The sequence below is a fragment of the Gorilla gorilla genome, chromosome 11 (genome assembly GCF_029281585.2).
Source record: "Gorilla gorilla gorilla isolate KB3781 chromosome 11, NHGRI_mGorGor1-v2.1_pri, whole genome shotgun sequence".
NCBI lineage: Eukaryota > Metazoa > Chordata > Mammalia > Primates > Hominidae > Gorilla > Gorilla gorilla.
Window position 1 is genome coordinate 71,429,861 of NC_073235.2, and position 25,716 is coordinate 71,455,576.

General features: G+C 37.0%; 1 protein-coding gene across 1 annotated transcript in view; it reads right to left on the minus strand.

Annotated features, from left to right (window-relative positions):
• ABCB11 (ATP binding cassette subfamily B member 11) overlaps nt 1-25,716 on the minus strand; it is a 162,560-nt gene that overhangs the window by 11,156 nt on the left and 125,688 nt on the right. Inside the window, exons 21-27 of the mRNA XM_019022771.4 lie at nt 18,483-18,587; nt 18,231-18,392; nt 9,880-10,083; nt 8,835-9,076; nt 6,021-6,177; nt 4,310-4,507; nt 807-1,013 (exon numbers count right to left, since the gene is read on the minus strand). Coding sequence (XP_018878316.3) covers nt 807-1,013; nt 4,310-4,507; nt 6,021-6,177; nt 8,835-9,076; nt 9,880-10,083; nt 18,231-18,392; nt 18,483-18,587 — 1,275 coding nt within the window. The remainder of the gene's footprint in view (nt 1-806; nt 1,014-4,309; nt 4,508-6,020; nt 6,178-8,834; nt 9,077-9,879; nt 10,084-18,230; nt 18,393-18,482; nt 18,588-25,716) is intronic.

The following is a 25,716-nucleotide window of genomic DNA, read 5'->3' on the forward strand; positions in this document are numbered from 1 at the left end:
ATACCAGCGGCCGCTTTCTTTGTGTGGCTATTAAGTGTGTTTTCTTCATTTTAACGTTATTTTCTTGCATTTTGCAGATGGAATAGACAATCTCAGAAAGGATAATTGTCCCAAAGCTATGAAGCTACTAAGTGGCAAAGCTTGAATGCAAGCCCAGGTCAGCTCCAAATCTCAGGTTTTTCCCCACTATGCTGAACTAAAGCTCAATGTACAAAAAAATTCAACAAAAATAGCATCCATTGCATTGGGCAATACAATACTTTCCAAAATTAAAGAGTATGTTGATGAAGGATATTTCCTTTGCTTAAAAAACTAAGACAGTCCAGGGGCACTGTGAGATAAATTGTGTATCCTTTGACCTTCTAGAGCCACAATCATAATACAGATTGAATATTTCTTTTCAGAAATGCTTGGGACCAGAAATGTTTCAGATTCTGGATTTTTTTTCAGATTTTGGAATATCTGCATATAATGAGATACCTTGGGGATAGGACTCAAGTCTAACCACAAAATTCCTGTTTCTTATCTACTTTATACACATAGCCCAGAAGTAAATTCCTATAATATTTTTAATAATTTTGTACATGAAACAAAGTTTTGACTGCATTTTGACTGTGACCCATCACATGAGGTCAAGTGTGAAATTTTCCACCTGTGGAATCATGTTGGCATTCAAAAATTTTTGAATTTTGGAATATTTTGGATTTGGGATTTTCAGATTAGGGATGCTCAACCTGTACACTCTGGTCATTCTACTTCTCCCCATCCTTGTCTCCCATAGGGAATGGCTCTGACTTCGTACTCACCTCTGGGAGTGACATGACAAAATCATGCAGCTGAGCCTGTTTTGCAGCTGCTATGACTCTTTCCATGGGAATTTCTTTGGTGTTGTCTCCATACTTGATATTGTCCATTATGCTACAGGCAAACAACACTGGTTCCTGGGAAACAATTCCAATGTTTGAGCGGAGGAACTGGACATTTACTTTTTTGCTGTCATGACCATCTATCATCTGCCAATAGAGGAGATGACAGGTCATTAGGTTTTTAGAATTCCAGCAGTGAGGAAAGTTCATATTCTAGCATTAGGTGTTATGCAGGACATTTGGTTTTCTTAACAGACTAACAATCCCAAGGCTAAAATTATGGAATACATTATGTTGCCTTTGACCTCTGGATGTAATGTCTATCAGGAGTGGCATCCATGTTAACACTAATCAGACTATGGTCCTATTTATTTCCTGAACTCTGGCTCTACAGGTGGGACGAACGAGAAAGACGCTCAGGTATTCAGGTAAGAAACAACGTCCCCTTACTTTGGTGCAGCACACTCTCTACAAATATACAGGGTTGCTCTATTTTGAGACTCATGAGTTATGGAAAGGATTTTTCTCTGTGAAGCTTTTGGGCAATATAAGGGTCAAACCTGTTTTCTTGATTTTACTAACGCCATTCTCTGCATAACTGAGATAATAAAACCAAGTAAAAAAGGAATATATTTATTCACTTAGTCAATCAACAAACATATATTTGAATCACCTGCCACAAAGCACCATCCTAAGCCGTCTATGTCTGCTACGTAAAGAAAATATAATCTCTGTTTCCTAGGAACTCACAGTCTAGTTAGGCAGTTAAGTCCAGGTACCTGAATATCTACCACATGAGCTGGTTCACTAAAGAGTCCTAGAATATTAAAGGCACAGATGCCTAACGTGCTACTATAAAGTATTTGGCCCTATTATTTCAGAAAAAAATTGTGATAAATGGTATGAACAGATTATATTTAAGATAATTTCTAAGTAATGGAAAAAGCAAACACTACTAGAAAAAATATAAAGCATTTCTCAATAACAATTAGCCCTGGCTTATCTTGCTCTACTCATTTTCCATAGCACTTAAGTCTGCAAAACACAATTTAATAATTAAACACTCAGGCTGTTTGCTCATTCTTCTAAATGTGCTACATTGTAAGCTCCTAGAAGGCAGAAGACATGCTTCATGGTCCTTAGACTCTCCCACAGGGACTCATGCAGTAACAGGCACATCATAGGTATCCAAATAAATGTTGAAAATATTGAACACCTACATTTGGTAGCTTAAGAGCAAAGAGGACTTTGAAAAAAAACTTACAAAAAGTGGTAGGTTTTCTGCTTAAAATGTTTGTAGAAATGTTTTACAATGTCATAACAAAATATACTGTGCCTATGAAATGAAATGCAAGAAGTCATAATGATTTCCTTACTGGCCTTGCTTTCAACCTGTGACCAGAACATTCACTGGGCATATTCAGAGAAATATACTTAATGTACATGTTAATGTTGGAAAAGTAAATATGAGGGATTCAGTTTCCTGTACCTTGCATAGTTCACAATCTATGTTGGCTGCAGGCATGACAGAAGTGACCTTTTGGAAAACTGAACCCTCTGACTTATCAGAATTATACCTCTGGTTACAATGGGCTTTCTAGGTTTATCGGTTACCAAATACTTTCAAACAAATTTACAATCTTTATACCTCAACTTAATAACAGAAGGGATTATAAATTATAGGTAATCAATACTTAGTCCTTATTTTTATAACTTCCTGGATTCTGTCAATTTCTGTTTGCTTGTTTCCTTGCTTTGCTTTATACAAGGAAATCTTTAGTTGCCTTTTTCAAATTTTTCTTAGCATTTCTCTTCATAATGTTATACTCTTCATAATAGTATATTACATTAAAGATTATACTATTCAGGGAAGTCACAAAGGCCACTTTCAAAATATAAGGATTAAACAATTAATCAAGTATGAAGCAAAACAAAACATTTTCAGACCCATATCTATGAACTATTTCTTAGAAATATGCTTTTGGATGAGCTCCAACAAAAGGGGGTAAAAACTAGAAAAAGGAATTTATGGGAACTACGAAATAATGGATCTAATCCAAGGAAATACCACAGGGAACTCACAGGATGATGACTGTTCAACAGGCAAACGTTGCGAGTGACAGAAATGAGGGAAGAGATGGCCTGACAGAGACATTGGAAGAACACAAAGGTTTTCATGAAGACAAAGAATGCAAGAAAAAAAGAAACCTTTCAGAAAAACAATAAAAAAAAATAATGTAAATGTAACTCACTATTTGACTGAAGGATGAACAATATTTACATAATCATTAAAAAAGCTGTCAATTGATTTTCAACTTTTAGAATCAACTTAGAGTGAAGGCAAGAAAGATAATGTTATAAACAGAATGTGCTCTGAATTCTTGATAAAAGTGCGGTTAGAACTTAAGAGGTAAAAGAAGGGAGTAAGAGGTGAAAATAAAGGTAGAATTGCTAACATTTTTCTTTTAGAAAGTGAGAATTCAAGAGGAACTATCTACAGGTGGTGGAAGAGCAACGGAAGCAGATCAGAAGTTTACAAATTTATAAATAGAAGGCCTAAAAAATGATATAACTATATTGGGAGGAGGTAGGCAAAAGGAGGGAGTGGTGAGAGTAAGTAGATTTTTATCTCTTGAGAATAAATCACAGAGAGTCTAAATTTGTTAAATCATGAAATAGCATGAGCATATTATTTAAAGACATAAAAGTCATCATCGGGAGATCAAAAAACATCAAGTGGTCAAAAATAGTTGCCTTTGAGTAGAGAAATGTGGAGTGGGAGTGTAAGCATAAAGCAGGGGGTTGGCTTTTTATTATAAATATTTATTATTTGACTTTGTGACCTTCTGCATATATTACTTTTAAAGAAAGAAAAAAAAGGACAGAAAAGAGAAAGAAACGTTATGAAAAATAAATACCAAAGCTATTCACCAAAATTTCAAATATCCTTGCTAAAGATTTATGGTACATGGCTCTCAATCTGAGTTCCTTGCGTTATTTAGATTTCAGCTTCTTGAACAAGGATTGTCTTAGATCTTTTCATGCTAACTCTCCTTTCTTGCTCATTTATCATTATTTCCCTTATCACTCTACTTTTTCCATTCCTGGTCATTAGTTTCCTGATTAGTCTGCACTTTCTGCTTCATTTACGGGTAAGTGAGTGCTTCTATTAAATACACTCATCTCCAGCTTTGCAGTGTGCCCAGTTTTCTTTGCCTAACTGGTCAGCAGGCCATCTGGAACTGGGGAAAATCTGACATTAGAAATTGTGAGGTAGAATCAGGTGAAGCAGCAAATGACTGGGACTGGAAAATATGCATGGGGTAAGTGCCTAAGGCAAGCATTTTAAAGTGAGTCTGGCAAAACAAAAACTTGAAGCCCACTTTTAGGGGTTGGAAATACTCTGCAGAAGGCAAAATTCTCAAAAAGGTTGCGTGGCTTACCACCTTCCCTTGATCAGGATCATAGAAACGTTCCAACAGCTGAACGCTAGTGCTTTTGCCACATCCACTGCTCCCAACAAACGCCAGTGTCTGCCCTGGACTAATTGACACTGAGAGACCATTCAGAACTTGCGAGTCAGGTCGAGAAGGATATGTAAATTTACAATCAACAAAATCAATCTTCCCCTGGAAGTTGTCCTGTGGATGGGAGGATCAAAATTAGAGATGCTCTTACTGAAGCCTAGAATATTGAGAACACACCTAAATCTTGAGTTTAAAATCCCTGCTTGAGATACCTTCAAACCATGCTGCCAAAGTGCAAAGTATAAAGACAGCAACTTAATAAAAGGACATTCCATTTTGTATTCTGAAAGATGTAGTATAAAGGAAGGCTTGGGCAACGAAATTAAAGACATTTGACTCCCCCTATTCCCAGTCTAACCTAAGGGGATTTTCTTGCCATCTATTCCTGACATTCTGAATAGAAGAGAATAGCTGAAAGATATTACATCACAGAAGCCAGTAACTGTCCAAACCCTATAGCTTTGTTCTCCTAAAGACTAAAAATAATGTTACACTTAAAACGACCTAGAAAGAAAGTTACCTGAGGTCTGTACTGCAAAGGTGAATACTTTCTATTGTACTTTGGTGTGCTTAAAACTCTAACTTATAAACTCTAGAAATGGATAGACATTTAATAGACCACACAGAAACTTTACATTTACTGAACTGAAGGAGAAATTTTACCAATTTAGAAAGATTACAGAATTTAGCTTAGCTTTACTAGTGTTTAGGTTTGCTTTGCTTTCTGGAACATACTAAAATTTTCAAAAATAGGTAGAGAAGATTTAAAAATACCTATCTATCAATTAGAAGAACAGATATTTTGTTGAGATTGAATTAATTTTCAGGACATCCACATAAGCTAAAACTTGAATCAAGATGAACATGAATTAAATCAATGTTATTGGACAGGAAGAAGTGATTTTTCTACATTCTGTATCAGAACATCAATAGAAAACACAGTGGTTAGGTAGATCTCAGAGGACAACTGGCTTCATTCATTTGGGAACTAAGGGTATTTTATATTACACAGAATTTAGCATTCACTGAATGTCATCGCCTTGTTCAAATGCCAGCTTTAGGAATAATTTTTGATGCTAATTTACTTTATTCCTTTGTATTTATAAATCTACTGTTTGTCTTCTCCAAGTACATATGAATGAACCCATATACAGCAGGAATTTAGAAGCCAAGCGGTATTGTATGGCCATCCCTAATGGCTGTCCTGCACATACACACGCACAACCTTACCCCTCATCAATACTTACACATTTTATTTATTTATTTATTTTATTAGACTTTAAGTTCTGGGGTAGATGTGTAGAATGTGCAGGCTTGTTATATAGGTATACACGTGTCATGGTGGTTTGCTGCACCCATCAACCTGTCATCTACATTAGGTATTTCTCCTAATGCTATCCCTCCCATACCCCCCACCATCCCCTGACAGGCCCCGGTGTGTGTTGTTCCCCTCCCTGTGTCCATGTGTTCTGATTGTTCAACTCCCATTTATGAGTGAGAACATGTGGTGTTTGGTTTTCTGTTCTTGAGTTAGTTTGCTGAGAATGATGGTTTCCAGCTTCATCCCTGTCCCTACAAAGGACATGAACCCATCCTTTTTATGGCTGCATAGTATTCCAACACTTACCCATTTTTCACCTGCAGTATTATATACACTGATTGGGGGTTGTCGGTCCAGGAGTTGAAAAAAGCGTGCAGCTGATATTTTAGCTTTTGCATAACTTGGGGTGTAAGAGAAGGCTCTTCCAAGAGCTGTCGCACTCAGTACAACTGCAGAGATCACCCTGTAACCAGACAGACACACAGGAAGAGAGCAGGGTGGCGTGGTTGGTGTGATGACCTGAAGGCAGAAGTTTGGGGATCTAGCCCTGGTTCTGCCAGGAAAGGACCAAATATCCTTGAGCAAGTCTCTTCAGACTTGTCTGGAAATGGAGAGGGTGGTGTTTAAGAGACTGGCAGTTTTCAAACTGTGTTCTATGAAAAAGGAGTAAGAAGAGGACTGAACAAGCATGAAGGGGGGAGAGCTCAGACCTCCAAACCTTTATTCGACCACAATAGCTTCCTTTAAGAAAATTGTTGGCCAGGCGCGGTGGCTCACGCCTGTAATCCCAGCACTTTGGGAGGCCGAGGCGGGCGGATCACGAGGTCAGAAGATCGAGACCATCCTGACTAACACGGTGAAACCCCGTCTCTACTAAAAATACAAAAAATTAGCCGGGCGTGGTGGTGGTCGCCTGTGGTCCCAGCTACTCGGGAGGCTGAGGCAGGAGAATGGTATGAACCTGGGAGGCAGAGCTTGCAGTGAGCCAAGATCACGCCACTGCACTCCAGCCTGGGCGACAGAGCAAGACTCCGTCTCAAAAAAAAAAAAAAAAAAAAAAGAAAAGAAAATTGTTTGAGGGGGGAAAAAGACTTCTGAAAATTTTTTTTTTAAAAGAAAAAGCAGGCTTGAAAGATCACCAAATTGAGTTGATTTTTCTAGAATTCTAACAGTTTTTGAATCTATAATAGGTATATAAAAGATAATGATTGATGATATAAGCATCAATTTTGCACCAGGCATGTATATAATTTATGCTTCAGAGAGCAAGACAGATGCAATTGCCTGTCTCCTTCTACTTGTCTTAGCCTCTAACTATAGTCAACATGTACTTAATTAACGAAAGAGTGAGTGAATGAATAAATGAATGATAAATATAATGAGAGATAACTTTGTTGCTGTAGAGACTATGATGTGAGTAGTAGCCCCCAAAGCTGTTCACCTGCACTGTCATGCACAGAGGGTCTGCCTGGGATGGGGATAGGGATAAGGGATGTGTCTTTGTGTGTCACACTGCTCAGTTCATAAGCAGGAATTGTTTTAGGTCAGAATTGCAAATCCGAACATCCCCGGGAGCCCAGTTTAAAGCCTAAGGGAATGAAAAGCACTTGAAATGAAACGGAAAATGGTGGAAGATGACTTTCCAAGTTTTAAAGTGAAGCCAGAAATTGGGAGTTTTCTGTAGTTCCAGTTTTTGTTTTGTTTTGAGATGGAGTCTCACCCTGTCACTCAGGCTGGAGTGTAGTGGCATGATCTCAGCTCACTGCAGCCTCTGCCTCCTGGGTTCAAGCGATTCTCCTTTCTCCTGCCTCAGCCTCCCAAGTAGCTGGGATTACAGGCATGCATCACCATACCCGGCTAATTTTTGTATTTTTTGTAGAGATGAGGTTTCGCCATGTTGGCCAGGCTGGTCTTGAACTCCTGACCTCAAGTGATCCACCCGCCTCGGCCTGAGGCGCTGAGATTACAGGCATGAGCCACCGCATCCAGCCTGTAGCCCCAGATTTTTACATGTTGGCAAAAAATTAATTATATTATTCTAAAATTAATTATTCTAAAATTATTCTAAAACCTTAATATAAACTAAATAAAAATAAGCCAATGGTTTGTATTTTCTAATTTAGACTAGTAGCTTTAAATATGCAAAGATTTAGAAAAGAGACACTTTCCTAGCTGGGTGGGTGTAGTGGAGTGGGAGAGAAGTGCTGAAAGAGATACCAGGTGAGAAGGCGGGACTCATGGCTAGAGTAGGAAACCCAAGAACCGATTCCTATAGGACCGCTTTTCCTATAGTGGTCCTCCAAACCTTTCTCAGACCATCTCCACCCTTACCCCCCGACTCGCCCATATACATGTGTACCTCGTTCCCCAGTACCTGACACCCTTAGGCTTTCACCTCTGGAAATGTGAGAAATTGGACTAAAAGCTAATCTTATTAGAAAAGCGGGCTTTGGCTATACGAATGGAACATCATTCACCGATATGGCCCATGCTGTCTCTGCCTAGGAGGAGTCAGCTGGGAGGAGTCAGCCCTCTTTGCAAGAGAGGAGTTCAAACAAAACAGTTCTCTATGAACAATCTCAGCCAAGATCTCTAGATTTTCTCAGCATTAACATGTGTGGCAGATTGTTTATAAACAACAATCATATTAATTCACACTATCACGCATCCCTTCGCAACATGGCTTTTTTACTCCTCTCATCAAAAAGTGGATTCTATTTTTTTCTATTCCTTAAACCTGGGCTTGATGGTATGACTTTCTTTGGCCGAACAGAAAATTAGAAAGTTTCTTTGCGTGGAGAGACTTGAAAAGTACTTGCACAGTGGGGCTTGCCCTCTTTAGTGGCACTTGGAACTCTGAGGCCATAATATGAAGAAAAGAAGCTCATCTGCTAGACAGGCCATGTGGAGACAGAAGAATACACAGAAGCCTGACTGAGTCAGCCCAGGTCAGAAGAACCGCCCTGATGACCCACAGAATCTTGAGAAATAATTAATCCCAGCTATTGTAAGACACCAAGCTTGGGATGCTTTGCTAAGCAGCAAAAAGCTAACTGACAGAACCAGGCTATTCCTTCCTTGTGTGTTGATCTTTTCTCACCTTGGCTAGATATTCCTCACCTGAACACGTAGCTGAAATGGAGCCCCTCATTGGGGATTAAGTAACCTCCATATCTGTAGGAAGCAGAATTCGCAATAAACATGATGCACTGGGCAAAGGCAAAGCAGAATCCATAAATATTGGCTTTCTGAATGGCTGTCTTGAGGGGCTTCTCCAGCTCAGTCTCAAGTGCTTCAATGAACCGCCTCTCCTTTCCAATTCCAGCAACAGTGCGGATGTTACTGAGGGCTTCATTTGTAATCTGAAGATTGAAAAAGAGTCTTAGGAATACAAGGGCAGAAATAACTCCTTTCGTGACATTTCAGTGGCTGCCTGGATTAGATGGTGCAAATGGCAGAATGTGGTACAAATCAGAGAATGCATCATCTGGGAATACAAAGAAGTGGCTGGAGATCAACCCAACTGGACCACGAGACGATTTTTCAGTTAAATTCAAGTTTCCCTTAATTCTTATACTTGAGAAGTGTTTATGCTACCATCCCTCATTTACCCCCCAAGGACAAGATATTAATTAGAACACACTTTAAAATGTGTAGCTAAAACCTAAGTGTATCCAAAACCTAAACTGTAGCTCATAATTCTGGTTGGGAAAGACACTTGCCCCAAGCCTGGGGGACTCTAAAGTATGAAGAGAAAAGGCATGTGCCATTAAAACCATCATAGCTCCTCTGTGTGTGGAAACATGGCTCAGGGGAACCATTAAATTGCAAAAGCTTCACGGCCAGAAAACCGAACTATCCACCCCTGCAAGTGAGAGTACACCAAATTGGAATGTGGAATGAATCACTATGCGAGAGGAAATTGAACAGGCAATCCTGTGTTCACCCCGCTATTTCTCCACACTGGCTCATACTCAGAGCCTCGGAGCTTTATTGCCTCAGCCTTTGCGCCAAGCACGCATAGAAAGGGTGGTGGAAGGTTCTTAAGTGTGCCTGTCTTGTGGGCTGACAGCTTCCCTCAGTCTCTTCGTACTATTCGTTTTTAACAGTTTGTCTGATAGCCACTCAGCCATGAGGAATGGGAAAATTAGATCTGCAAGATTACCTGTCCCACCATCTCCAGGGCCTGCTTATCTCGAGAGGCAAATCCTGTCAACATCCTGGTCTGTATGGCTCCTGATAAAGCCAAGAAGGGGAAGAAGCACAAGATGACCAGGCTCAGCTTCCAGCTAAAGGAGAAGGCAATGATCATGGCCACAGTGACGTTAGTGAAGGAATTGACTATCATCCCGATCTGAGAGCCGGCAGCCTGCAAACCAAAAAGCAATCAACCCGTCTCAGACACACAGTCGCTTTTACCAACTACCATTACACAAAAAGGTCAGACCTTTTATAAAGTTGTGATAAAATATACATAACGATATGTATCATTTTAACCATTCTTAAGTGTACAATTTGGTGGCATTTCACAATGTTTTGTAACCATCACACATCTATAAAGCTTTTAAAATCATGTCCAACAAAAACTCTGTATCCATTAAACAATAACCTCCCTTTCTTCTCTCTCCCCCAAGCTCTTGGTGACTTCTACTCTAACTCTCTGTCTGTATAAATTTGCCTACCCTAGGTATCTCTAGAAGTAGAATCATACAATATTTTTCCTTCTGTGTCTGGCTTATTTTGCTAAGCATAATGTTTTCAAGCTTCAGGCATGTTGTAGCAGGTATAAAAATTTCATTCCTTTTTATTTTTTGTTTATTTTATTTTATTTTGAGACAAGGTCTCACTCTGTCACCCAGGCTGGAGGGCAGTGGCATAATTATGGCTCACTGTAGCCTTGACCTCCTGGGCTCAAGCAGCCCTCCTGCCCCAGCATGCTAAGTAGCTGGGACCACAGATGCATGCCACTACACCTGCTAATTTTTTAATCTTAGTAGAAATGAGGTCTCACTATGTTGCCCAGGCTGGTCTTAAACTCCTAAGCTCAAGTGATCCTCCCACCTTGGCCTCCCATAGTGCTGGGATTGCAGGCATGAGCCATCACACCTAGCTTCATTCCCTTTTAAAACTGAATATTCCATTGTATGTGTATATCACATTTTGTATATCCATTCATCCATTGATGGACACTGGGGTTATTTCCAACTTTTGGCTATTGTGAATAATGCTGCTATGAACACTGGTGTATAAGCACCTTTCAAGTCCCTGCTTTCAATTCTTTTGGATATAGACCTAGGAGTGGAATTGCTGGGTCATATGGTAGTCCCCTGTTCAAAAAGTTAAGTTCTTTTAAATGATGAGCTCCCATAACGTATCTGAAGGCTGAATTAATTAAAAGGTTCTTTATTCATAGCTTATCCGAAGTTCATTTATTGACTAATCTCATTTTAAGAGTTTCAGTGCTAGAGCAGTCTGTCTGAGATTAATGCAGCCCTAAACATGGGCTACACATGTGTCAAGTACTGATGCATTTGGCTTGTTTGAAGATATCCAGCCATTGGGCTTGAGGTAATATTACTTATTCAATGAAGATTAATGCTTGCTCTATAATTATATTTTTGAAGTTGATACAAGACTATTATAAGATACCACTTTGATTCTCATTGAAGTTAGCCTGCTCATTGGTACAAAGTTACATGCTGCTGTAATACACAGCTATTTACTCAATGCAGATGGACAAAATGGATTCAGTCCCTATATAGATGGAGAATGGACCACTGTGGTAATTATATCTATACTAATCAGAGTATCCAATGGTTCCAAATCTTCGTTTCAGTTGCAGCTAGGCAGGTACGACCAAAGCTTGGCACACTCTGTAGAAAATACTTGGGTAAGGACAATTACATCACTTCTTTTTAAAATTGTAGAAACACATTATTATTTATGACAAAAAAATGTAAAACGACAAAAGGTAACCTGTTAGTAACCATTCGATGCTAAGGCAGTGTTATTCAGGAATAATTTGCATCTTTATACTGAATTGAAGACACAAATGGAATATAAAATTGTGTCCCAAAGCATTCCCATGTGTTAGTGCTAACTTCCTTGGAGACTAACAGGCTAAATCAAGAATTTCTCATTTGTACACCCATGTTCAGAGCAGAATCATTCACAACAGCCAAACAACCTGAATGTCCACAGACAGATGAATGAATAAAGAAAACATGATATATCCATAAAATAAACATCCATAAAAATGTAGCTCTGACACATACTATAGCATAGAGAAACTTCAAAAACATCATGTTATGTGAAATAAGCCAGACATAAAAGGATAAATTCATATGATTCCACTTAGATGAGGTACATAGAGTAGTCAGATTCATAGACATAGAAAGTAAAATGGTGGTTGCTGGGGCTGAGGGGAGGGAGAGCAGGATGGGGAGTTACCGTTTCAAGGGTACAGAATTTCTGTTTGGAACGGTAAAACATTTCTAGAGATGAATAGTGGTGATGGCTACATAACAATGTAAATGTACTTAATGCCATTCAGCTGTACACTTAAAGATGGTTAAAGTAGTAACTTTTGTGTTACAAATATTTTACCACAATTTTTTTAAAAAAAGAACTTTTGGTTGGCAAGGACTGTCAGGCATTACAGAGGACTTGAAAAGCAACTTTGCAGTTCTTTGGGATGTCGTTATTTTGTTTCCTTTTACATTTTATTCAATTGGTATTTTTAAAAAAATTGAAAATAATACAACCTAAGACACAAACAAAACATAGATACATGTTTAACAATATATACCTATATTTTAATTTTTTTCTTTACAAAAAGGGCTCATACCCTACATATTACTTTGTACTCTGACTTTTTTTCACTTATCAATGGTACATAACTATCCTTCCAGATCAATATATAGGAACACTTTAAAAAATAGCTGTGCAATATTCCTTAGTATAAGTGTATCGTAATTGATTCAACTCTTTTTCTGTTGATGGATATTTGGGTAGTTTCCAGGGAATTTTATTAATTTTTTGGTTAATATAAAAAATGATAAATATCCTTGAACACACATTCTTACACAATAGGAGGGAATTCACTCATGAGAATTCTGTTCAAAGAGTATATAATTAAAAAAGAAAAAGAATTTCTGGTGGGCAAGGACTGTCAGGCATTACAGAATACTTGAAAAGCAACTCTAAAGTTTTTGGGGGGATATCATTATTTACTATTACTCTCCAAAACATTTGCTTACTATTATTTACTATTACTCTCCAAAAAACATTGAAAAACTTTGTACATTGTATGAAAGTGTCAGTTATTCCCCATCCTCATGAATATCGTTCATGATGGTTTTAGGAACACTACACATAATATGGTTATATTAGGGATATTAATATTTATTATAAATGCTTTTCTAGTTTATCATTTGTTTATATAAAAGTTTTGAATTTATGAAGTCCAACATGTCTACTTTGTAGTTTTGAGTTTTTGTCTTGCTTGAGAGAATCACCTCTACTACCACTCTAATTTCTCAATGAGCTCTAGCTAATATAATAAGAAAATAAAATGAGTATAAACATAAAAAAAGAAAAGAAAAGACAAAATGATCTTTTTTGCATTTTTTGCTTAGCAGATATTGTGATTTTTACTAATTAAAGGTTTGTGGCAACCCTGCATATGCAGAGCAATTCTATTGGTGCCATTTTTCCAATGGTATGTGTTCATTTTATGTTTCTGCATCACATTTTAGTAATTCTCAAAATATTCAAACTTTTTCATTATTATATCTGTTATGGTGATCTGTGATCAGTGATCTTTGGCATTATTATTGCCATCGTTTTAGAGTACCACGAACCACGCCAATATAAGACTGAAAACTTATTCAATAAATGTGTTTGTTCTGACTGCTCCACTGACTGGTCATTCTGTCTCTCTCTCTTTCTATCCTCAGACCTCCCTATTACCTGAGACACAATAATATTGAAATTAGGCCAATTAATAACGCTACCTTGGCCTCTAAGTGTTCAAGTGAAATAAAGAGTCACACATCTCTCACTTTAAATCAAAAGCTAGAAATGACTAAGCTCAGTGAGGAAGGTGTGTTGAAGGCTGAGATAGGCTAAAAGTTAGGCCTCATTTTAGCCTCATTTAGTCCTGAGATAGGACTAAATAAATAGTCAAGCTGTGAATGCAGAAAAAAAAAGTTCTTGAAGGAAATTAAAAGTGCTATTCTAGTGAACACACAAATAATAAGAAAGTGAAGTGAACCAGCTTTATTGATGATATGAAGAAAGTTTGAGTGGTCTGGAGACAAGATCAAACCTGCTACAACATTGCCTTAAGCCAAACCTAATTCAGAACAAGGCCCTAACTCTCTTCAATTCTAGTAAGGCTGAGAGAAGTGAGGAACCTTCGGAGAAAAGTTGGTTCATGAGGTTTAAGGAAAAAAGCGTCTCTACAATGTAAAAGTGCAAGGTGAAGCAGCAGTGCTAATGTAGAAGCTGCCACAAGTTCTCCAGAAGATCTAGCTAAGGTCATTGATAAAGGTGGCTACACCAAATAACATATTTTCCGTGTTGACCAAACAGCTTTCTATTGGAGGAAGATGCCATCTAGGACTTTCATATCTAGAGAGGAGAAGTCAATGCCTGACTTCAAACTCACGAAAAACAGGCTGACTCTCTTGTTAGGGGATAATGCAGCTGATGACTTTAAGTTGAAGCTTACCATTCCAAAAATTCTAGGCCCCTAAGAGGCATGCTAAATCTCCTCTGCCTATGTTCTATAAATAGAATAATAAAGGCTGGATGACAGCACATCTGTTGAAAACACAGTTCTTTGAATATTTTAAGCCACTGTTGACATCTACTGTTCAGGAAAAAATACGGCTTTCAAAAATATTAGTGCTCATTGACAATGCACCTAGTCACCCAGGTGCTCTGACAGAGATGTACAAGGAGATGAATGTTGTTGTGCTTGTTAACCCAACATGAATTCTGCTGCCCATGGGTCAGGGAGTAATTTTCACTCTGAAGTCTTTTTATTTAAGAAGTAACATTTTACAAGGCTACCTCTGCCATAGTTATTCCTCTGAGGGAACTGGGCAAAGTAAATTGAAAACCTTCTGGAAAGGATTCACCATTCTAGATGCCATTAAGAACATGTACCCTAGAACTTACAGCGTATATATAGATATACACTTTTTATGTATATATATATATTTATGAAAGAACATTTGTGATTCACGGGAGGAGGTCAGAATATCCACATAAATAGGTGCTTGAAAGAAGTTGATTCCAACCCTCACAGATGACTTTGAGGGTTCAAGACTTCAGAGGGAGTAACTGCAGATGTCATGAAAATAGCAAGATAACTAGAATTAGAAGTGGAGTCTGAAGATGTGCTGCATTAAATTGCTGCAATCTCATGATAAAACTTGAATGGATAAGCAGTTGCTTCTTATGGATAAGCAAAGTGGTTTCTTGAGATGAAATCCACTCCTGGTGAAAATGCTATGTTGATAAAAATAGCAGGAGGGTTTAAGAGAACTCAATCCAATTTTGAAAGACATTCTACTGTGGGTAAAATACTATCAATCAGCATTACATGCTACAAATAAATCTTTCATGAAAGGAAGAGTCCATTGATGAGGCAAACTTCACAGTTGTCTTATAAGATATTGCCAGTCTGACCTTCAGCAACCACCACCGTGGTCAGTCAGTTGCTATTAATAAATTAAGATATGTACATTGTTTATTTTTAGACATAAAGCTATTGCATAGTTAGTAGAATACAGTATAGTGTAAATACAACTTTTATATGCACTAGGAAGCGAAAAAATTAGTGTGACATGCTTTATTGCAATATTCTCTTTATTGCGGTGGTCTGAAACCAAACCTGTAATATTTCAGAACTATATCTGGTATTTTATTATATACCTAGAAAACCCAGTAGACTATTAAATTTCTAAAATTATAACTTATAAGAGAGCTTGGAAAGTCCTTCAGATAAGTATACAAAAACTAACAGCTTTCATCTCAACTCATTTACAGATATAATTGAGAAAAACATCTCATTCAAAATAGTGGAAAAAATACATGAGAAAAAGTGAGCAAGATAGTGGGACATATTAATACAACTATGAATCTTGCTAAAAACTAGAGTCTTGTTTGTATGTCTCTCGGGAAAATTTAGTATCCCCACAATAGCAATCCTACTGTGTATGCATGTGTGTATATGAATTTCACCAGAATAAAAATAAATTTTTAGAAGAAATTAAAATGAGTGTAAAATGTATTAAAATAATTAACATCCAGAAATAGATAAGAGAATTTCGAAGAGGAAAAATTAGTGTGCAGGGATTTGCCTTACCAGATACTAAAATGTATCAAGTTATAAGAATTAAAACAAAGGGTGCAAAAAAAATAGAAAGAATTAATAAGACATACTATTTGATAGCACAATAGAATGACTATAATAAATAATTTAATTGTACACTTAAAAATAACTAAGAGTGTAATTGGATTGTTTGTAACACAAAGGGTAAGTGCTTGAGGGAACGGATACCTCATTCTTCATAACGCACTTACTTCACGTTGCATGCTTGTATCAAAACCTCTCATGTACCCCATAAATATATACACCTACTTGGTATCTATCTACAAAAATTAAAAAAAAATTATCAATTAAAACAATAAGGTTTTAAATAGAATAAGTCAAATTGATCAATTCAGACTAGAGAATCTCCAAAGTTAGTTCTAAGTATATATGGGAAGTTAATATTCACAATGGGAGGAAACATTTCAAACCAGTAGAAAATGTAATCTATATTTAAAAAATATTTTTGAAATATTTTCTATCCAACTTCAAGCCAAATCTACCTCACACTAATCTTAAGATAAGTTTGACCTGGGCTAGCAATCTTATTTTTTAAAAAACAACAAAAGTATTAGAAAAATTCTGAGAAAATCCTCTTTTTAAAAAGATAAGTGTTTTTAAGATAATTAGATGCTACTCTCTGAATTCTAGTGATAGCACATAACCTTCAAAAGCTCCTTGCAGATTGAAGGCCACAAAAATAGAAGAGATAAGATTATGACTTATTTATTTAGCCTAAATTCAAGAGTAAAGGGAGTAGACTACAGTACTCCAGTGATGACAGTGAAATTGGAACACAGTTTCTTTAAGCAGTTATGCAATGCATATCAAAATCTTCCAAAATGATTATACACTGATTCAGTGATTACATTTTGAGAACTAAGAAAATAATCAAGGATGTGGCAAGCTCGATATAAAATGATATAAATTGCTTATAAGGAGGAAAAAAACCTAGGGGAAAAACGTAACTAGAGAATCCTTTACGACATGACAGTAGATGAGAATGAAGTATTGTGCACTCATTAAAAATCTACTGTAGAAGAATACATAATTATGAAAATATGTTCACCTTAGATTATTTCAGGGGAAAAAAGAAAGACTGCAACACATATGTAGAGCGTAACGCTAAGTCTATGGGAAACGCATGTGCTTACAGAAAAAGCCTAGATGAATTGAAAGTGACCTATTTATAGGGATTTCCCTCTGAGTGAAAGGATTCCATGATCTGTTGAAATTCTGCCATATCATTTTCGGTATTTTTGGTTAAACTGTCTAGGAGTTGAGACGTGCTACAGTACAGCACTATCAGTCCAGTGAGTTTTTTTCTTGTAAGAGCCTCACAGACCATAGTTCAGTTTTAAAATTGTACTTAAAATTTTTTTCCTTTGGTTTTGTTTTTTAAAGAATTTATTAACATATTATTTCTTTTTTTTAAATAATTTTAAGTTAGGGTTTTTTTTTTTAATTTTCACAGAAAGTGGGTAGAGATGTTGGAAGGGCAATTTGGCTCTCTTCACTTTAATCCAAAACCTGGTTTTATAAAAGTCTAGCCTCATCATATGCATAAGCCCCTTGAACAAGGCTGTAGGTTTTGGGGTTTACAAACCACAGCTCTGTCTACCTTAATCAGAAAGTCAGCTCTTCGACGCCTTCAAGATTCTAGATAAAAATCGTTTATTTCTTTCCCTCAGTTTCCTGACTGGGCTCCTCCAGAGGCTGCCCAGGACAGCTTCTCTGTTCATAAGGCTAAACCACACTCTGGGGTCCTGTGTGAGTAAGGAGACTTCCTTGCTCTGTTCACCCACCCTCTGGAGGGCAGTATTGAATCTTGTTGAAGCTGAGTCTCTGGGCCTGAAAACAGACTCAGAAATGTTCCTAAGTTAGACTCAGAGGAAATCCAAAACCCTGACAGATTTTGGTGCATGCCATATATTGATTCTGGGCACTGCCTGGGAGACACTGTGCTTTAGCTGCTGTTTGTCAGTGTTAGAAGCAGTGGAAAATGTGGCTTTAGGATATCCCAATCCCACTGGTCCCTATTCCATAGAAAACATGCAGGTGATTGTCAGAATGCTCTAATGAAAGAATGCCAATGCAGTTAATATACTTCTATTTCCCCTCCTATAGCTCACCCCTTGAACTTGGGAAGCATCTGTAGCAAGTCTTGTTGTCAATGCTCCAGGGCTATTTCTGAGGTCATCAAACCAGGCAATATCTTGCCCCAGCATTGCCCTGAAACCAAATTTACGTAGCCTTTTTGTTAGAAGCTCCCCGGATTTAGCAAAGGCATATCCCTAAAACATGAAGAGGGAGATGTTAGAGACATTTTAATGAGAAAAAAGGAAAAATAACTAAATCACTTACTGAAAAATAACATTTCTTACCTGTAGAAATTGGGTGAAAAGAGATACACAGCCCATTGCTACAAAAAGTAGGCACACACCATTGATCTGTGACCTTTGTTCCTCTTTATCAGGAATTGAAAAAGTCTTGGAAAGACAGTAAGCAAGAAAGTAACTTTGTTATTATAAATAGAAAAATAACTCTATTTACATGTTTAAAATGAATTTTTCTTACCATGTCATTATATATCTGTCCAAATTCATAAAATATACAACACCAAGAGTGAACCCTAATGTAAGCTGTGGATCTGTGATAATGATGTGTCAATGTATGTTCATTAATTGTAGGAAATGTATCATTCTGGTGGGAGATGTTGATAATGGGGGAGGTTATGCGTGTAGGGGAGTAGGGGGTATATGGGAAATCTCTGTACCTTCCTCTAATTTTGCTGTAAACCTAAAAGTGCTCTAAAAAATAAAGTCTTTTAAATAATGGTTCCACTTTAAACATGCTAGTAATTAAACGAAAGTTAGCTATGAATACGATGACGATGTACTACAGTCCTCTGTGGGGCGGAAAACCTGGTGAATGAAAACCAATGGTGATGACTTACAGAATTTTTGTCTTGTTATTTTGCCTTTTTAGGCAATTGTGTTGGTTTTTCATTGACACAGATGAAAAGGATGATAAAATGACTTAAATCATTTAAATAATAAAGCTGAGAAAGAAGGAAGAAAGGAAGAAAGGAAAGGAAGGAGGAACAGAAGAAGGAAGAGAGGACGGAAGAGAAGAAGGAAGAAAGGAAGCAAAGAGGGAGGGAAGGAGAGACGGAGTCATGAAGGAAAAAGGGAAGGGAGGGAGGGAGGAAGGGAATCGAGATCCGGAAATGTCGTCTGGGACAATACTCAAAGTTGTATTAATATTTTGACCTATATCTTTCTCTATTACTAAATGAAAGAAAATATGATTTTCACTCAGGTAATTTGCCGGTTAATTAGTTTTATAGAATATAGAGCATTAAAAAAGAAACTATCAAAGCATTGACTGGAATTGCCTTAGGAGAGAAAAAAATTTCATTCATCTGATATTGAGGTTGTTGCCTCTAACTCACCAGAAGCTGAAACATTCCCCCACCCCCTAAAAAACTATGGCCATTGTGAGTGGGAGTTTTTAGTGTATAATGCTTAGTAAACTACACTCAAACATATTCTGAATTTACAGACATCTGTTCAAGTAACTGAGGATCTTGTTGCAATAAGAAAAATGAAAGAACATACTCCAATGACATTGCCTTGTGGTGAAATGGATTTTGTGCATAACAGAACCTTTGTAATTTAGGCCAGGTGAGGGAACTGGGAAGGTCAGAAGTATGCATTAGACAGCTATACAGTACATCTTTATTCATTTTCCTGAATTAATTTGAGTCATTAAAACAGTGTCAACGAACAGTTGTTCAAAGGAAACCATTTATTCAAAAATATTTACTAAGTACCTATTATCTGCCAAATAAATCTCCTTGGAAACAATATGTACTACTCCATTAAAAAATCCTTTTTTTGTAAAGCAAAAGTAACCCGTTCAAATTATGGCGAATTACAAAGTGAGTAGGAGGGGTTCTAAATTAATGAGATTTTACTGTTTGTAGGATGAAGTTTCTAGGGCCTTCATGGTGCTCAATACTGGTAAAAGTGGATTCAGAAAGTAGCACAGTAATTCTTCCCAGCATAGCATAACTCGTAAGTTTACAGAGTCTAAAAATTCAAAAATTTAAAGATAAATATTTTTAAAATTACTGTGCAAATACCCTGAAACCCCAAACTGCGATGCCACAATTCCCATTCCTCCTTAAGGTCACCTTTTATAACGATGGTCTATAGAATCGCAGATTTTCCCATTTAACTCTTATAGATGGAAAATAAAGCCCCAAACCTCAAGTTGTTTGTTCAAGTTCATTAAGCTAGTGGTTATTACTAGATAAGAAAATGCCTGTTTTTGGCTTCTGGTGCAGTGGTTTTCTATTGGGTGTGCTCTTTTAGCTTTTTGTATTACTTACCTTCTCAGTGTTAAAAAAAGAAAGAGCATTTAGCTAATGTTAAAATTCATACAACTGTCCAATTCAAAGCTGGGCATCTCTCTATCCATAATCTTTTTTCACGAAATTCTGCCCCACGAGTTCTTTGTATATTCTTATTGTTGAAATGCAACTCCAAGGGCTATCCATCCATAGATTCCTCTGTTCCTTTACTAGTTGTAGTTTTGGCACACATCTTTGCTATTTTTGTAATGGTAAGTTTGTTGAAGGAGAAAACTAACATTCATTAACCTTTTGCTATGTGACACATGTCAAATGCGTAGATTAACCTGCTCTAACTTAAATTAGGAATTATGATTCTCAAAACAACCCAGTGAGGTAGATTTTCTTGCTCCTTATACAGATGAGGAAATTAATCAAGGATAAATCACTCACCGAAATATATACAGATAGTACAGAGTAGAGACCTACTACAAATCCAGAGCTGGCGACTCTCACATCCATTTTTTTTTTTCCCCAGCATGCTACATCCGAAGTGCTATGCTTGGAACATTGGCACATTTTCCAAGTCAAATGGACACAGGGAAAGTGAAGCAGACAAATTATGCCTTACATGTATATTGAGGCTTAGCTAGATTGGCAACTGGGCTCCTAATAAGGCCCAATCATTTGCTGGGTCCATTCCCACAGTGTGGTCTCAATACAACAAATGTGCATATTGTGCCCTTTAGGTATGTCAGAAGGAAAATAGAGCAATTATAAATAGACTCACAATTATACCCTGTGAGAAGAAAGCATCATGAGTTTACTAATGAACACATGATAATTATGCAAAGAGACAACCTACTCTACCAGAGAGGAAAAATAGTGGTTTGTTCGGCATCATTCTCTTAGCAAATATAACCCTGTGAGAACAAGAACGATGAGCAGACTTTGGATTTCATCAACTAGATGCTGCCTATTCTGGGCCTGCAGCCCTTAAGTCTCTAAGTCCATCTTAAGGTTTCTGGTTGTCACCAGAAGAAACACAGAGAATATTGTCACCACCAATGACCAAGCAGGTGCTCAAGAAGGACAGCAATTATAGTTGAATCTTTTTTTGTTTTTAACTTAGCCATTTCCTGGACCACTAGAGCTGGAAGATATCTTAGAGATCATCTTTTAAATCCTCCATTTTGTAGGAAATGGAGACCGGGAGAAGAGGTATGACATGATCCCAGGGCACACAGGATGTGGTAAGTAACTAGAAGAGCCAGTTCCAGAAGAAAGATCTCCTGACAGGAAAGTCACAACTCTCCACAGCAGCTCATATGCACAGTTTGGGTGGAGTTGGGTGAGTATATTCTTTACTCTGCTTTTTTAAGAGGTAAAGAAATAATCAGCAAAGAAGCTGACATTTTGGATTTCTTTTAAAAAGCAAACATCCAGGACATAGGCTTGGATTCTTTCTGATCCAACCCTATTCCCTACACCTTCTACACTAACATCATTGCCCAGTGAAATGCATTTCCCCAGCTTCTCCCTACTAGAATGTCAGCTTTGTGCAAGCAACACACAAACACACAATGATTTTCTTGTCCTCCACTCTATGCCCAACATTAGTTACAATGCCTGGAAAACTATAGGTGGTAAATATTTGTTGAATGCTGAGTGGGGTTTTTTTTGTTGATGTTATCTTCCTCACAGACTGAAAACTCCACTAGGGAAAGCATCATAACCGATATGCATTCCCCAGTCCCCAGCACCGTGTCTGGGGAAGACAATCAATACAGATCTGTCGAGGGAATAAAAGATGATTCATGTTATATTTGGATATTGTACCTACTAGGAAATCACGAAATATAAATTATTTCAAAGATTTTCAGCATAAAAGTTTATGGCATCATATAACTAGAAATTCAGTTAATCAAAGTTGAGTGTTTCTGATTCTCTACCTTTCTGAAATTAATGTGATTTCTTCACTTACCACAAGGGGGCAATGCGAAAACTGCAGTGGTGGCTGGGGCCCTCCTTACACGATGGACTTGATTTTGTTTGTGGATTATCCAGGTTTTTCTGTACAACTCATGCTTGTGGGGTCATTTTTACGGTCAGGAGAGGTGATGTGAGAGAAAGAAATGGAGTAGGGAACTAAAATGTAAGCTTTTATCATTTACTAAGCTCTGACAATGTGATATGTTGGCAAATTCTATAGACTAGGATTCGGTAAACCTGGGCCCTAGTCCTGGCCCCATCACCTTGTACAAGTTGACAGTTCTAGGTTTCCTTCCTTGTGGACCTCAAAGGATTTATGTGTATATATGTGTGTGTGAATTTCAGCTAAGAAAACATGATCACATTTTTTTAAACTGCTTTTTTAAAATTAACTTTTTAAAATTTTTGTATATTTAGGGGGTACAAGCACAGATTTCTTACAGGCATATTGAAGTCTGGGCTTTTAGTGCACCCATCACCTGAATAGTGAACACTGTACCCAATAGGCAATTTTTCAACCTTCATCTCCCTCCCATCCTCCCACCTTTTGGAGTCTTTAGTGTCTATTATTCCACCCTGTATGTCTATGTTTACCCATTGTTTAGCTCTCACTTTTAAGTGAGAACATGTGGCATCTGATTTTTTGTTTCTGAATTTTTTCACTTAGGGTAATGTCCTCCAGTTCTGTCCATGTTGCTGCAAAAGACATGATTTCATCCTTTTTATGGCTGAGTAGTATTCCATGGTATACCATATTTTCTTTATCCAATCCTCTGTTGATAAAAATTTAGATTGATTCTGTGTCTTTGCTATTGTGAATAGTGTGACAATAAACATATGAGTGCAGGTATCTTTTTGACATAATGACTTCTTTCCCTTTGTATATGACCATATGATGGCTAATACTGAGTGACAACTCGATTGAAGAATACAAAGTATTGATCCCCTGGGTGAGTCTGTGAGGGTGTTGACAAAGGAGATTAACATTTGAGTCAGCAGTCTGGGGAAGGCAGACCCACCCTTAATCTGGTGGGCACAATTTAATCAGCTCTCAGTGAATATAAAGCAAGAAGAAAAAAAATGTAAACGAGCAAGACTGGCCTAACCTCCCAGCCTACATCTTTCTCTCCTGCTGTATTCTTCCTGCCCTCAAACATCAAACTCAAAGTTCTTCAGTTTTTAGACTCAGACTGGCCTTCCTTGCCCCTCAAGCTTGCAGACAGCCTATTGTGGGACCTTGTGATCATGTAAGTTAATACTTAATAAACTCCTATATATATATAAAATGATATGTATCCTATTACTCCCATATATATATATATATACACACACACACACACACAAAATAGGATATATATCCTATAAATGCCTATATATATTAACTCATATAAATATGTATATATATGTGTATATGTGTGTGTGTATACATATATTGATATCTATCCTATTAGTTCTGTCCCTCTAGAGAATGCTGTCCCTAATACAGCCCAGTAGTGGGATTACTGGATGAAATGGTAGTTCCATATTTAGTTCTTTGAGAAATCTCCATTCTGTTTTCCATAAAGGTTGTACTAATTTACATTCTCACCAGCAGTATATAAGCATTCTTTTTCCTCCACATCGTTGCTAACATCTGTTGTTTTTATACTTTTTAAAAATAGCTGTTCTGACTGGTGTAAAATGGTATCTCTTTGTAGTTTTAATTTACATGTCTATGATGATTAGTGATGTTGAGCATTTTTTTCATGTTTGTTGGCTGCTTGTATGTCTTCTTTTGAAAAATATCTGCTCATGTCCTTCACCTACCTTTTAATGAAATTATTTGGTTGTTGCTTGAGTTGAGTTCCTTATAGATTCTGAATATTAGCCCTTTGTTGGATGTAATGTTTGTAAATATTTTCTCCAATTGTGTAAGTTGTTTGTTTACTCTGTTGACTGCTTCTTTTGCTGTGCAAAAGCTTTTTAGCTTCATTTACTCCCATTTGTCTATTTTTGTTTTGGTTGTGTTTGCTTTTGAGGACTTTGAATTAAATTCTTTGCCTAAGCAAATGTCCAGAAGAGTTTTTCCTAGGTTTTCTTCTAGTATTTTTATAGTTTCAGGTCTATGTTTAGGTCTTCTATCTATCTTGTGTTAATTTTGTAAGTGGTGAGAGGTATGGGTCTAATTTCTTTCTTCTGCATACTGCTATCCAATTTTTCCAGCACCTTTAATTGAGTAGGGTGTCACTTCTTCAATGAATATTTCTGTTGACTTTTTCAAAGATAACTTGGTTTTAGGTATGTGGCTTTGTTTCTGGGTTCTCTATTCTGTTCCATTGATCTATGTGTCTATTTGTATACCTTGGTAGAATAATTTAGTCAGCCAAATAATATGATACCTTTAGCTTTGTTCTTTTTGCTTAGGATTGCTTTGGCTATTAGGGCTCTTTTTTTTAGTTCCATGTGAATTTTAAAACTGTTTTTTTCTAATTCTGTGAAAAATGACATTGGTAATTTGATAGGGATTGCATTGAATCAGTGGATTGGTTTGGGAAGTATGGTCATTTTAATGTTATTAATTCTTCCAATCCATGAGCATGGGATGTTTTTGCATTTGTTTGTGGCATCTATGATTTCTTTTATCAGTGTTTTGTGGTCCTCCTTAGGGAGATCTTTCACCTCTTTGATTAAATATATTCCTAAGTATTTTTTTGTAGCTATTGTAAATGGGATTAACTTCATGATTTGGCCCTCAACTAGATCAATATTGGTGTATAGAAACACTATTGATTTCTGTAAATTAATTTTGTACCCTGAAAGTTTACTGAATTCACTTACTAAATTTAAGAGTTTTTGGTGAAGTCTTTAGGATATTCTATAAATAATATGATTTCATCAGTAAACAGGGATAATTTGGCTTCCTCTTTTCTAATTTGCATGCCTTTTATTTTTTTTCTCTTGCCTGATTGCTCTGGCAAGGACTTCCAGTACTATGTTAAATAAGAGTGGTGAAAATTGGCATCCTTATCTTGTCCCAGTTCCTAGAATTCTTTCAACTTTTCCCCATTAAGTATGATATTTGCTGTTGGTTTGTATGGCTTTTATTACGTCAAAGTATGTTCCTTCTATGCGTAGTTTATTGAGAATATCAAGAAGGGATGATGAATTTTGTTGAATGTTTTTTCTGCATCTATTGAAATGATAATTTTTTCCCTTAATATTGTTTATGTGATATATCATGTTTATTGCTTTGCATATGTTGAACCATCCTTGCATGCCTGGTATAAATC